The sequence below is a fragment of the Bos mutus genome, chromosome 24 (genome assembly GCF_027580195.1).
Source record: "Bos mutus isolate GX-2022 chromosome 24, NWIPB_WYAK_1.1, whole genome shotgun sequence".
Lineage (NCBI taxonomy): Eukaryota > Metazoa > Chordata > Mammalia > Artiodactyla > Bovidae > Bos > Bos mutus.
The window spans coordinates 32492027-32506137 of NC_091640.1; the positions used below are offsets into that span (position 1 = coordinate 32492027).

The 14111-nt window shown below is 40.8% G+C and overlaps 1 protein-coding gene across 8 annotated transcripts in view; it reads left to right on the forward strand.

Moving 5' to 3' along the window:
• The window catches only part of OSBPL1A (oxysterol binding protein like 1A), a 230981-nt gene that overhangs the window by 99707 nt on the left and 117163 nt on the right, over nt 1–14111 (forward strand). For 5 of the 8 annotated variants that reach the window (XM_070361859.1, XM_070361857.1, XM_070361856.1 and 2 more), the window contains one exon: nt 1134–1240. In XM_070361859.1, the coding sequence (XP_070217960.1) occupies nt 1134–1240 (107 nt within the window). Of the gene's footprint in view, nt 1–1133; nt 1241–10057; nt 10382–14111 lie in introns of those variants that run through there. The other 3 variants (XM_070361861.1, XM_070361860.1, XM_070361862.1) reach the window with 3 other exon arrangements.

Genomic DNA, 14111 nt, shown 5'->3' on the forward strand with positions numbered 1-14111 from the left:
AAAAGGACTTGTCTTTGCTAAAATAAATCTCATTCATATAGAACATTTGGAAAATTTAAAAAGAGAACAGGTTCATACAACTTTATCACTTAGAAATAACGGCTAAATAATTTGTCATATTATTTCCTATAGATTTTCCTCCCACTGGAAAATTTTTGTTCAGATTTGTTGGCATTTGATTCACTTGATTCTTTTTGTTTACTGACTTTGTTTACCATGTTTTAAGAATAGCGGTTTAGGTACATCAGGATTACTTATAATACAGAGGATGCGGCAGACTTGTCTTTCTCCCTTTATTTTTTCCTTAAAGCTTTCTTATTATAATTTCTCTTTTTTGATGGAAGGGACAGATTTAAAGGATCTTAATGTATAATTAACATTAAATTCCAGGCTATTTCAACTAAGTACACTTTTTCTCACAATATGACATTTCACTTGTTTAAGTGACAAGTATGCATTTTGTTGTTTTTGCTTGCCAAAAAAAAGAATGATGGGAAAAGTGGATTAAGATTTTCTTTAGGGGTCTAAGGAAGATACTGATATTATCATTTATTTCCCAACTTATGTATCCGGCAGGATACTGGACCTTGACAAGGCTGTATTTTTGAGAGCGAAAGACCTATTTATACAGAACGTTTATCCAAATAAGAAGTAGAGGAAGTTGAGTTGATACCGCCTTCAGATCTCTTAGCTGTCATGTCAACTACAGAATTATTTTTGTCTCTTTTTAGCACTTTGCCTTGGAATAAAATTACTTATCTAGTAATGAATATCATGAAAGGGGAAGTGTTAATGTTTTATAAGTAATGATATCATTTCTGCTTGACAACTGTTTTTCTTAAACATTATTTATGTCTATAAAATTTTTGTTTCTTTTTTTTTTTTTAGTCCTGGCTCTTCTTCTTTTAAGATATAGGCTTTTCTAGGTCAAGGCTTTCTCCTTTTCTTTTTCTATATGAATTTATATGCCCTGCATACAGTAGGTGCTTAATAATCATGCCAGAGGAACAGTAATTGTATGCTTAAGGCAGCTAGAAGGAAAAATGAGGTTAGTAGATATGAAATATGTTCGTGGTCTTGTTTTACTTTATTATTACTTAAAATCCCACTCATTATATTTATTTTATTTATAGAAATGCTTCCATCATTTCTTCAGAAAGTTGAAGTTGTCGCTGAAGCTTCTAGAGAAACTTGCGTAGCTTTGAGTGACTGCCTTCATCTCTTCACTAAACAAGAAGGGGTAGGTCCTTTGGAATTGAATTTTTATAGTCACTGGGTGTCACATGCTTGATTATCCAGTACATCATTGCTTTCAAATTGTCCAAAGATAGGAGGAAAAAATAGTTAGTAAAGGAAATGAAAGCTTCATTTTTCACCAGAAGTTAGAACTTATTATTTCTTGATTAACTAGATTGATTCTGAAATAACTTCTGTTCATATCATCTAATTTGCTTATGTACCCATGTTTAACAAGTATGTTTATAGTTGATCTATTCAGAGTTGTTGTGGCGTTTTGATAAGAGGGGTATGAAAATATTCTAGAAGCAAAAAGTCTATGTGAAAAATACATACTTTTGTTTAGATAATATATTGCTCTCACACTTACCTATGTGAACTGAACTTAATGGATTAAATGTTCATTTGTGTTCTTTGCCATTTATTCTTTCCCATATAAAAATCTGTCATTTGATCTTCCAGATATGAGTAAAAGTGGTATGCTATCCATTAGTAACTGTTTTTCTAAGGACTGAAAAGTTGTTAAAGTGCGTTTTGGCTGCTTGAAGTTGGACTTTTCTTTTGTAGGCTTCCCCCCGCCCCCCATTTTCATGATTTTATGCATGCATGCATGTATGTATGTTTATATGCCATGCTGCACAGTTTTCGGGATCTTAGTTCCCCAAACAGGGATTGAACTTGTGCCCTTAGTGGTGAAACTGCAGAGACCACCAGGGAATTCCCCCATTTTCATGATTTTAATGCAAGCCAAGTAGCAATAGGCATTCTTCCATATAAGTTCTAGGTATGTGTTTAATCTTCAACTTTTTAGATTGACACCAAATTTCTGTTATGTTTATTTTTTTAGATTCCACATATATATAAAATTGTAGGATATGTTTTTCCTCTGTGTTACTTACTGGACTTAGCACAATACCTTCCAAGGACACTGAATTTCTTATTCTTGTTACAATTGATTTGTGCCTTTTGTTTAGAGTTGAAGTTTTGGTAAAAGAAGGTAGATTAAAATGGTTTTATATATACATATATATATAAAATTTAGATAAGAAAGCTTTCTTCAGTGATCAATGCAAAGAAATAGAGGAAAACAACAGAATGGGAAAGACTAGAGATCTCTTCAAGAAAATCAGAGATACCAAAGGAACATTCCATGCAAAGATGGGCTCGATAAAGGACAGAAATGGTATGGACCTAACAGAAGCAGAAGATATTAAGAAGAGATGGCAAGAATACACAGAAGAACTGTACAAAAAAGATCTTCACGACCCAGATAATCACGATGGTGTGATCACTGACCTAGAGCCAGACATCCTGGAATGTGAAGTCAAGTGGGCCTTAGAAAGCATCACTATGAAAAAGCTAGTGGAGGTGATGGAATTCCAGTTGAGCTATTTCAAATCCTGAAAGATGATGCTGTGAAAGTGCTGCACTCAGTATGCCAGCAAATTTGGAAAACTCAGCAGTGGCCACAGGACTGGAAAAGGTCAGTTTTCATTCCAATCCCAAAGAAAGGCAATGCCAAAGAATACTCAAACTACTGCACAATTGCACTCATCTCACATGCTAGAAAAGTAATGCTCAAAATTCTCCAAGCCAGGCTTCAGCAATATGTGAACCGTGAACTTCCTGATGTTCAAGCTGGTTTTAGAAAAGGCAGAGGAACCAGAGATCAAATTGCCAACATCTGCTGGATCATGGAAAAAGCAAGAGAGTTCCAGAAAAACATCTATTTCTGCTTTCTTGACTATGCCAAAGCCTTTGACTGTGTGGATCACAATAAACTGTGGAAAATTCTGAAAGAGATGGGAATACCAGACCACCTGATTTGCCTCTTGAGAAATCTGTATGCAGGTCAGGAAGCAACAGTTAGAACTGGACATGGAACAACAGACTGGTTCCAAATAGGAAAAGGAGTATGTCAAGGCTGTATATTGTCACCCTGCTCATTTAACTTATATGCAAAGTACATCATGAGAAACGCTGGACTGGAAGAAACACTGGAATCAAGATTGCTGGAAGAAATATCAATAACCTCAGATTTGCAGATGACACCACCCTTATGGCAGAAAGTGAAGAGGAACTCAAAAGCCTCTTGATGAAAGTGAAAGTGGAGAGTGAAAAAGTTGGCTTAAAACTCAACATTCAGAAAACAAAGATCATGGCATCGGGTCCCATCACTTCATGGGAAATAGATGGGGAAACAGTGGAAACAGTGTCAGACTTCATTTTTCTGGGCTCCAAAATCACTACAGATGGTGACTGCAGCCATGAAATTAAAAGACGCTTACTCCTTGGAAGGAAAGTGATGACCAACCTAGATAGCATATTCAAAAGCAGAGACATTACTTTGCCAACAAAGGTTCGTCTAGTCAAGGCTATGGTTTTTCCTGTGGTCATGTATGGATGTGAGAGTTGGACTGGGAAGAAGGCTGAGCACCGAAGAATTGATGCTTTTGAACTGTGGTGTTGGAGAAGACTCTGGAGAGTCCCTTGGGCTGCAAGGAGATCCAGCCGGTCCATTCTGAAGGAGATCAGCCCTGGGATTTCTTTGGAAGGAATGATGCTGACGCTGAAACTCCAGTACTTTGGCCACCTCATGCAAAGAGTTGACTCATTGGAAAAGACTCTGATGCTGGGAGGGATTGGGGGCAAGAGGAGAAGGGGACGACAGAGGATGAGATGGCTGGATGGCATCACTGACTCAGTGGACGTGAGTCTGGGTGAACTCCAGGAGTTGGTGATGGACAGGGAGGCCTGGCATGCTGCGATTCATGGGGTCGCAAAGAGTCGGACACAACTGAGCGACTGATCTGATCTGATATACGGATCTAAAATTCTGTTTTCCCATCTTTAGAATAGAAGCCTTGAGAATTAATAGGAATTTAAAAAATGCTGTGTTTGTTATCTATACCACAAATTCTGTAATTCTTTTATTTGGGCAATAAAATCTATGTGGGAAGTCCCTGGTTGTTCAGTGGCTAGACTGTGCTTTTACTGCTAACGGCCTAGGTTCAATCCCTTCTTGGGGAACTAAGATGCCATAAGCTGTGAGGTGCGGCCAACAAGGAAAAGTAATAACAATCTGAACTTGTTTAAACAAACTTACAGAAAATTAATAGAATTTTGTTAAATACCATACAAAAAAAAAAATTGTTCATTAAGCATGTTAAATGACTGAGTCATCTCATGGTTGAAATCATCACTTCTCAGCATTTCTATTTTTGGTGGTTTCTGAATTTCATATTCTAGCTTGTTTAAATGAGGAATGATATAGTGACTTCAGTAAATCCACATAGGATGATACCATCTTATCAGAACAAACACAACAAATTTTGATGTTACGTGATTCAGGTAATATTTATTACGTTGTAAAATTAAATTTGCATCTCCTCTGTGGTACAGGAGAATGTCTTGATGGCTCTTTTGTTGAGCCATTCTTGAAGGCAAACACTAGATTAGAAGTAACGTAATTTTCTTGAAGAAGCTGACCTATTCTAATCTTTAACTGATTAGAAAAGGAAAAAGGTTGGGTAATCACCTCCATGTGGAAATTTACATGTACAAAAATATTAGCTTTAAGTTTAGCCTAATTAACCTCTTTAAGTCTTTAAAATTTGTCATGAAGATGAAATAAGCCTTTAAAATTTGTCATGAGGATTAAATAAGATAATTGTGAGCAAAATGCTTAGCATGGTTCCTAAGTAAGCCTTGAGTATAAGTCAGTGGTTGTTACTGCAGGATGCTGTCTAATGAACACTTATGACCCCTTTTCTCTGATGCCTGGTGCTTCTGTGTCTGTACCATTGGTTTTATCTTGTTTTGGATGGAGGTGGTGTGGTGTAAAGAATATTTACTGGACCATTGGTGGAATGACTGTGCTGCGTTTCCATCCTTATTTAAGAGATGATAGTCTGCTTAAGTTCTCTGAACTTCGATCATGTCGTCTTGGAAATAAGAGAGACATGTAGAAAATCATTAAGAGCCCTGGTGTGAAAGTCTAATTGACCTTTTTTAAATCTCAGTCTTTCTCTAACCAACTGTAGGACCTTGGGTGCGTTTCTAAAGAATGAAAATATATGAACTCCTGAATGTTGGGAATGGCGATCAACTGTGTGTTGATGAATAATATGTAAGGGACTATATCAGCATATCAAAGGGCACAAGGTATTCGTTTAGTAAATAGCATTTATTGCTTCAAACTTTCAGAGTATCTTCAAGTGTTTTTTTTTTTTTTTCCCACCATAATTCTGTGAAATATCACCCCTATGGGTCCCTAAGTAGAAATCCATGGATTTCCTTCTGAGAAATATGATTATAGACTATTTGAAGGCCTAAAAAATATTTGAAAGATAAATGGTATCACTGAAGTTGGTCTTATCAAGTAGCTAAGAATTACAACATAGGAATTTAATAAGCTTAAGTGAGGTCAGAGTGGAATAATTATACACCATAATGCCTTATTTATCAGGCATCATAAATTAAATTTTCATTTGGAAATTCTATGCAAAGAGCATTGATAAGATTTGAACTCACAGACCTGAGTCCAATTCCTGACTCTGCTCTTTAATCCCTTTGACTCTGTTTTAAAATACAATCTCCTTTTTAAAGTGGTAACCAACCAAAAAAGAGTGTTTTGAGGAGTAAATGAGATCAGATTGGCAAACACGTCCCATAGTAGGCAGTACAGAATATGGACCAGTAGATGTAAGTGATCCCAGCTCCAACTGGCAGAAAAAAAAATCCTACTCTAATCTTTTTTGAGGACAGTTACTCTAAGTGTTACACATTTAACTTCTTAAGCTAAAATGTTCATCCTTTATCTCTCCTGGCTGCCTCAGGACTGTCCTTTTGTATGTTCATAATTACTCTGTGCCTTAATACAGAGGTACCTTCAGGGGATAATGTTTATAGGACTCTTTTTTGATTAAATGGCCCAATCCTGCTACTGCTTTTTGAATTCCTTTTTACACTCTTTTGGTTTAAAATTTTTTTCTCTCCTGATTTTTAGATCAGCTGGGTGCCTCTCTCTAGCAGTGGAATACTGAGTCTTTCTCATTTACTCATACTAATTGCCTGTTTATTAAAAAGAAAAACAGTAGTAACCAAACTTGGCAGAATTACGTCCTCAGTAAGAATAAGATGTTCTTTATAGGGGTTGACAGTGAGCACAGACCTCAGTCTGGACCTGGAGCATTCTAGCCTGTGATGCTCTTTGCTTATTTGGAGATGCTCTGATATGGCCTAGATACTCCAAGTATCCATGTGACCGCTCTATAAATGAGGCATTATGTAGGCATATTTTACATGACATAACACTGCTTATGTTGTTAAAAAACAAACAAAAAACCCCAGCAATATATAAAATAAGCTGTAGAGTCTGTGATTGATCTACTAAAGGGAACCTTTGTTGTTGCTTGGTTGCTAAATCATCTCTGACTCTTTCGTGACCCCATGGAATTGTAGCCCACCAGGCTCCTCTGACCACGGGATTTCCCAGGCAAGAATACTGGAGTGGGTTGCCATTTCCTTCTCCAAAAGGGAACCTTACTATATGTTTTTAGAGTGATGTGCTTGGGAAACATAACAATATAATGGCTATGGTTTTTCTTTAACTTTGTGAGCAAATTCTGTTGAAAAGGCTAGAAACTGGTTTTGTGAATCATTGTTGCTGTAGTTTTTCTCACCAGTGGGTGGTATCAGTGGTTAAAAGATCATTCAGAAGTCATCATTGGTGCCCTTCTGGTTCTGTGCATTATTTGAGCTACCCTCAATATGATCAGTTTTTAAGGTCAACTTGCTTATGTTTTATACTTTCTTATTAAATCTTCTGACTGATAAAGAGCTATAACCCAAATGTGTGGTTGGGATGGTAGTGATGCCAAGCTTGTGGTGTAATGGAACGATTCAGACAGTTGGTACCAGCCAAAGGAACTCCTGCTCTGGGCCAGATGCTAAAGTCTTTGGAGAGAATTCATGCCCTCATGTGGATTCCTCATGTTGTCAAGGCCTGGTTTGTGTTACTCATTTAGCTTTCTGAGCTGTTCATAGGCCTTTAATCCCCGTCTCTTTCATCAGCAATGTTTACATCTTTCAGGCCTTTACCTTCTCTCATCTCTATTCTAAGCAAAATTCTTTGTTAAATATTAGGTGATCACTGTATTATGCTATCAACTCCCTACCACTCCCTGATTCCAGGTTTGTTTGTTTTTTTTTTTTAATCTATCTTCTTTCCTTTTATTGGTGGCATCTGTCTCCATCTTGCTTCAAAAACAGCTACTCTCTTCTGAATTCTCCCTTATAGCTTCTAGCTCCCTGCATCCCTTTCCAGATCCATTTTTGGAAATGTGATACCGTCTGTTTCTACTTTTTTTTTTTATTGCTCAGCTGGTCCACCAAGCCTGTTCTTGCCAGTATCTCCTTGTTGCTAAATCAGAGACACCTTTAAATTATCTTGCTTGTCCTTTGAAGGATCTGCCATTGACTGCTGCTTGCCTTTTGGAATGCTTCTCTGTGAAGTCCATGGTGCCTGCCTCTTCAGGCATTTCTTTTCTATATAGCCACTCCTCCCCAGTTTTCTTCTGAAGCATCTTTCTTCTGCCTGTGCTTTGCATGTTGGTAGTCCCTAGGTTTCCGGGGTGACCTTCTCACTCAGTATTCTCCATGGATGATCTCACCCATTCCTTCAACCCAGCAATCCATGATGATTAAGATATCTCCGTCTTGGATCTCCTGAGCTATGAACCAGTATATCCAGATGCCTTTTGGACATTTACGTATGGATACATCAGAGGCGTTTCAAAACCAAGTGTCTAAAACTGAGTTGTGGATCAACCCAAAGTTACCTACTGGGTAACTCAAGCTGGAAACTTGGGAGGTGTTTTCTTTATTCGTCCTCATCTTATCTTTTACTCAAAGATTATTTTTACTTCCTGTATCTTAGTTATCTTAGTTGCTCCCCTAACCCAGCACACAGATTCCTCATCACCGTTCTGTTAGATAAAGTTCTCAGGATTCCTGTTGGAGAACTGCTACCATTTCCCAACCCCAGGTTCCACCTTTCAAAACTGAGTTAAAGTCCATCCTATTCTAGGGCTTCCACGCTGTTGTATTGCTTATGACATTGTGTATATTTTACTTGTCTGATTACATATTTACTTAACTAGAACTCAAGTATCTTGTTTTTGTAGCATCTGTGTCTAGCATAGCGCTTGCTTACTTTGTTGTTGCTCAATCGCTAAATCTTACCTGACTCTTTGCGACCCTATGGACTGCAGCACGCCAGGCTTCCCTGTCCTTCACCATCTCCCGGAGTTTGCTCAAACTCATGTCCATTGAGTCAGTGATGCCATCCAACCATCTCATCCTCTGTTGTCCCTTTCTCCTCCTGCCTTCAATCTTTCCTAGCATTAGGGTCTTTCCCAATGAGTCAGTTTTCGCATCAGGTGGCCAATGTATTGGAGCTTCAGCATCAGTCCTCCCAATGAACATTCAGGACTGATTTCCTTTAGGATTGACTGGTTTGATCTCCTTGTAGTCCATAGTGAATGTACATGAATAAATGAATAATGAATGCACAAGTAGAGAGGATAGGCTTTTGGGTCAGACCAGTCAGGACCTAAAATCTGGACTCTGAGCAAATTAATGTGTTTGGGAGTTACATTTCTAAATCTGAAAATGAGGATACAAATGAGTTGTTTTATGTGAAGCTCCTCAGTACAGTGCCTGGCACATTTTAGGTGCTCTGTAAAGTGCCTTCTGAAACAAAGTAGCCTTTATTATTGTTCATTGTTTCCTCTTGCTGCCTAGTACTACTTTTGTAAACTGAATTCATTCTCTAATTCTTAGGGCCTTGGGAGAAAGAATCTGTAGCAAGGTCTCCTCTTTATTGCCAAATGTGACTTTTCAAAATATGGTAATATTTAGTGACCAATTTAGAATGGGAAGAAAAAATAGAAAACTGACTTTTCAAAGACACTGTGAAACCTCACTGACATTAATTCCCCCTTTTCCAAGTGTGGCCTTGTCTCGTTTTTCACACATTTCCCATCTCTAGTGCAAGTTCACTGCTAGAAGAGTGAACTTAAAGTGCCCTAGGATCTTGTCAACAAAATATTTAATTTTGTTCAGTATTTCTCTGCTTCCCAAAGTGAAGGACACATTTATATACCATAGAAAGGTTTAAAACTACCATTGGAACAAAAAGGTTTGTTTTTCTTCAACAGAGCCTCATAATTAACTAGGAATTTCATTAGCCTGAACATCCCACTGAAGTATAGCATTTACGTGGCGGGTCTGCTTGACCACTGCTCCTTCGTCCACCCTTTAAGCGTGGCCAGAATCTCAAACCATCTATTTCACGCGAGTACGTTTCATGTTAGTACGTTTCACTTTAGTAGGGTTAGTTACTGTTGTTTTCCTCATTGCTCAAAGGGGAGCCCAAGGAGTGCATACAAAAAATAAATAGGTGCAGACTAGCTCAGGCTTTGCAGTTAACTCTTCAGTGTGAGCCTGAGTGTCAGTTACCTTCAAGTGGAAGACTGCAGAAGAGAGGATCCCTCTGCTTTCCTAGGGGCGGATTTAAAAGTTGCCAGGGCCGCGTCTACAGGACGGGCGGGGACACAGCGCCCGATCCAGGGCCGGGCCGGGTCGGGGGCGCCTCCGCGGATGCTCACCGAGCGAGCGCGGGGTGCGGACCGCCTTCCCCGGAACCCCGGCCGGGCAGCTCCCGGGCCGCGCGCCGCTCCCGCCGCCCCCCGGCAGGTCCCTACCTGCGCCGCGGAGCGGGCGGGCGGGCGGAGGGGCGGGGAGGAGGGACGGACGACGCCAGCCGCCGCGGAGCCGCCCGCCGCAGGCCATTCGCCGGCTGTAGCCCCGGAGGGCGGCGGTGCGGCCGAGGGGCCAGCGCGGACCTCGGGCGGCCCGGGCGCTAGTCCTGGGCCGCGCCTCTCTCCCTGCTCGACCTCGCCGGGAGCCGGGGGCGGGCCGCGCGAAGGTGACTTAGAGAGACCTTGCGGTGCCGCCCTGGGTCGCGCCTCCCAGCTGGGCTGGAGGGGAGGCGGAGGGACAGGCCGAGCGCATTCGTGCGAGAGCTGAGAGCTGCGCCGGGCGGAGCCCGCCGCCGGGGGCAGCCCCGACCCCGGCCCAGGTGGGTGGGCGAGTGCCGGCGCCCGGGCGGCCTCGCTCCGGGGCGCCGGGGAGGGGGCGGCCGGGCGGGATCGGGGGCTGTGAGTGGGTCCGAGGAGAGTTGGACGCGAGCGTACGGAGCGCGGCCGCTGGCGCCTGGGGAGGGGTGCGCGGAGCCGGGGACCCTGTCCGCCGGGCCGCGGTGGGTTTGCAGTGGCTCCTGCGGGAAGAGCCGCTGGGGTCAGGGGTGGAGGGGGGGACTGTAGTGGAAGCCCCTTAAACGGGTATTTTTCTCGGCTCAGTATTGGTAGTAGGTCAAGTAGGGCCGGAGTGGGAGGAGTAAGACAGTGAAAGACATTGTTGTCCTAAATAACCTTTTCCAAGTTAGTGATTTTTTCGTTTGTCTCTGCCCTGGCTGACATTGAGATGAACTTAACCGTACGCTGTTCAGAGGCTGCTAAAATTCCCCGAAAAAAAACGGAGGAGGGGGAAATGCTGGAGTGGATTGAGAAGAGAAAGGGAAATCATACTGGGGTTGGGGAGCGGAGAAGTGGCTTTTAACTTTGTTTTGATTAGCGATTTTTGATTACTCATAAGCTTTCTTTGTAGCCTAAACCAGTGGAGTCACGTTCTGCAGCATTCATCACATGTGGCTAGTTGTTTTGTGTTTTCTGTTGTGCGGGGTTTTTTTTTTTTTTTCTTTTTTTCTTCCTGGATTTGGAGGGAGGGTGGTACTGGGGAAGATGCCAGAGAAGAGCTTCTGCAGCTTTTGAGAGTTATTAAAGCTATTAAAAGTTTCTTAATTTTAATCAGGTTCAAAGACAGAACGAAGGCATATCATTTAGAAGACATAGCATTGCTTAGCAGGAATCTTTTGCAGAAGAGAAAAATGCTTGAAATGCGTGTTGGTGGAGTAATGTGTAGGCTAGAATCTGGAGATCTAAATATAAATTTCCTTTTCAGTTTGAGGACACATCAGAGTTAATCTCCGGGCCAAATAATGTTTGATTTTGACCCGGAAGCTGTTGACTTTGGCAAGTTAGCTCAGCTTCAATTGAGTAGATATTTAATCTGATCGTGAAGACCTGAGAGCTATTTTAGCCTTTGTCACAGTGCGGCTTTTACTAGATTGGGGGCCTAATGGGATTTGTATCACTGTGAATATAATGGCAGAACTCTAGGCTTCCCTCTGTAGAAGCTCTTTAAACGTTAATTTCAGGGGATTTCTGTGATGGTGAAAGTGGCCCACATAATCTCCCTTCCCTTAGTTGTCTACTGTGCATAATGGGGGGGGGATTAAAAAGTTTATTAGGTTTTCCATATTAAAAGCAAATGCATCTACTGATAATCAAGGTACTATATAAGTACAGTTCAAGCACATTTTAAATATTGTACATAATTTGCAAGATAATTGTGCAGCATCCTATTTTAAGCTCTAGAGTTTTTTACTTTGTTATTTACATTTTCTTAAAAAGGACTGTGAATTGTGATTACGTAGTTATGATTGTTTATCAACTCCACGAAGATTGTAAGGCAACTTCTAATTCCTTTAAAAAGTAGAAGTTTAGAATTTTTATTCAGTCTACATTATTCCTGGATTTTTAGCTTGTTGTGTATACAATCCAGAAGTATACTGCTGCAAACTAATCTTAGAAGCAGCTGGGACATAATTAAATGCCAAGTTTATGTACCATTAAGCTGGTTTTCATTTTGATAACTTTTGTGAACTTTTTGAACAGAAATACATCAGGTTTCTATTAGTGTGAAGTGTGTGGTTTGTGTGTACTAGCCTTGCGATGCTTGGTGTGATCAAGACTTACCCTGATGTGTTTTTGTATCTCACACTTATAACCTGCAGACAGTTCTGTTTGTGTTGTTTGCTGCCATTTTCTTATCAGAGGATGTGCAGTGCCCAACTTCTACTCTAGCTAAAGAATTTTGAATGAGTTATAGGTATACATAATTTTCCTCTCATTTTTAACTTCAGAGTGTTAAAGATATAACCCCTGTACATCTTTCTAATGATCCACGATGGACTTGGTATCTGTTACTTTATGCAAAATCTTCTCTTTGGTTCAGTAAGTATTTACAGAATGTTTACGTTACCAGATACTGCTGTACCAGTCTGTCTCCATAAAACTTAAGAGATTACTGCAAGAGCCAGATGACTGGGCTCTTAGAAGAAAGCACAACATATCCAGTGGAAGAGAAAGGGATGAATTCCAGCAAACAGTTCATTAAGACTGGAACAGAGGGGGATAAGTAAAGAGAAGTCAAGGCTAGATGAATAGAAGCAGAGTCTTCTTGAAAAACTCTGTAAAACATACCTGAAGACTTTGGATCATTTGGGGCAGTTAGAATCACTGAAAGATTTTAATCAGGGGAGAGATTTAATCAGATTTGTTCCTTATGAGAAGGATTAGAGGGCAGGCCTGAAAGCAGGGCGGCCAGGTGCAGAAACTCAAGAGAGAGATAATCAGAGTCTGAGCCCAGCTGGTGGCTGTGGAAAGGAAGACACAGAGCAGAGAGAAGGAGGAGACTTTGAGATAAACAAGATGACTAGGAGCCGATCATAGATTGGATAAAAGGAATGAAGCAGGTGGAGTCAGATAACCTTAGTCTCAGGGCGTAAGTCGTGGGCTAGGAGGAGTCTGACGTAGAGGGTAAAGGGGAGGATGAGTTCACCTTTGAACACGCTGACACACAAATAAGATCCTCCTGACTAGTCCAGGAAAAACTTGGGAATCTTTAGATTGGGAGTCACCTAGGTTTTACATGGTGATCCAGGCTGAAGAAGTAAACATCACTTAGGAGAAGTGTCCCTTGAAATCAAAGGATTGAATTCTACCTCTGGAAGAGAGCCAGTGGAATGGACTGAGGAAAAGCAGCCTGAGAAGGCAGAGTCTTGACCAGGGAGCCCAGAGGACAGGAGGCGAGGAAACAACTCAGACTCATCTGTTAGATTTGGTAGCCAGGTGTCTTTGATGAGGGAAGTGTTCAAAGCAGGAGAGCATGAAGCCTGGCTGCAGTGAGCAGAGGATTGAGCGGGGAGTACAAAGTAAAAATGATGAAGATAGACTGGGATTCAGTCTCTGTAGACAGTCTGTGGATAATTACACTTTTGTTCCTTTCTTTCAGTCCTTCACCTCTTATATATTTTTCTTCTTGCTGCCCTGGTAGGGCCTTCTAGACAATGTTGAAATAGAAGCCCAGATGGTAGGAATCTTTGTTCGTGCGTGGTAGGTTTTTTTGGCCTCAAGGCATGTGGGATTGAACCTGTGTCTCCTACGTTGGAAGCGCAGAGTCGTCACCACTGGACCACCAGGAAAGCCCCTGCCCCTAGTGTTTAAAAGGAATCTAATGATTGCCTGTTAAAATATTTGGTGCATACCATTTATAAGATAAATGAAGTTCCCTCTCATTCTTATATTGCTGAGGGTTTTTTAAATCATGAAAGGGTGTTAAACTTACCAAATGTTCATTTATCAAGAGAATCATGAGGTTTTTCTTTTATTTGTTAAGGTGGCAAGTTCTATTTTTAGATTCTTTTTAGTGATAAACCATCCTCGTGTACCTGGAATAAACTTAATCTGGTCAAAATGTATTATTTTCAACATTAGCCTCAAGTTCATTTCTTTCGGTTTTTAGCATCTGTTTATAAGTGAGATTGGTCTGTAGTTTTCCTTTTTTGTTCTGTCCTCATCGGGGTTTAATATCAAGGTTACACTGGCCTCATATAATGAGTTCAGGAG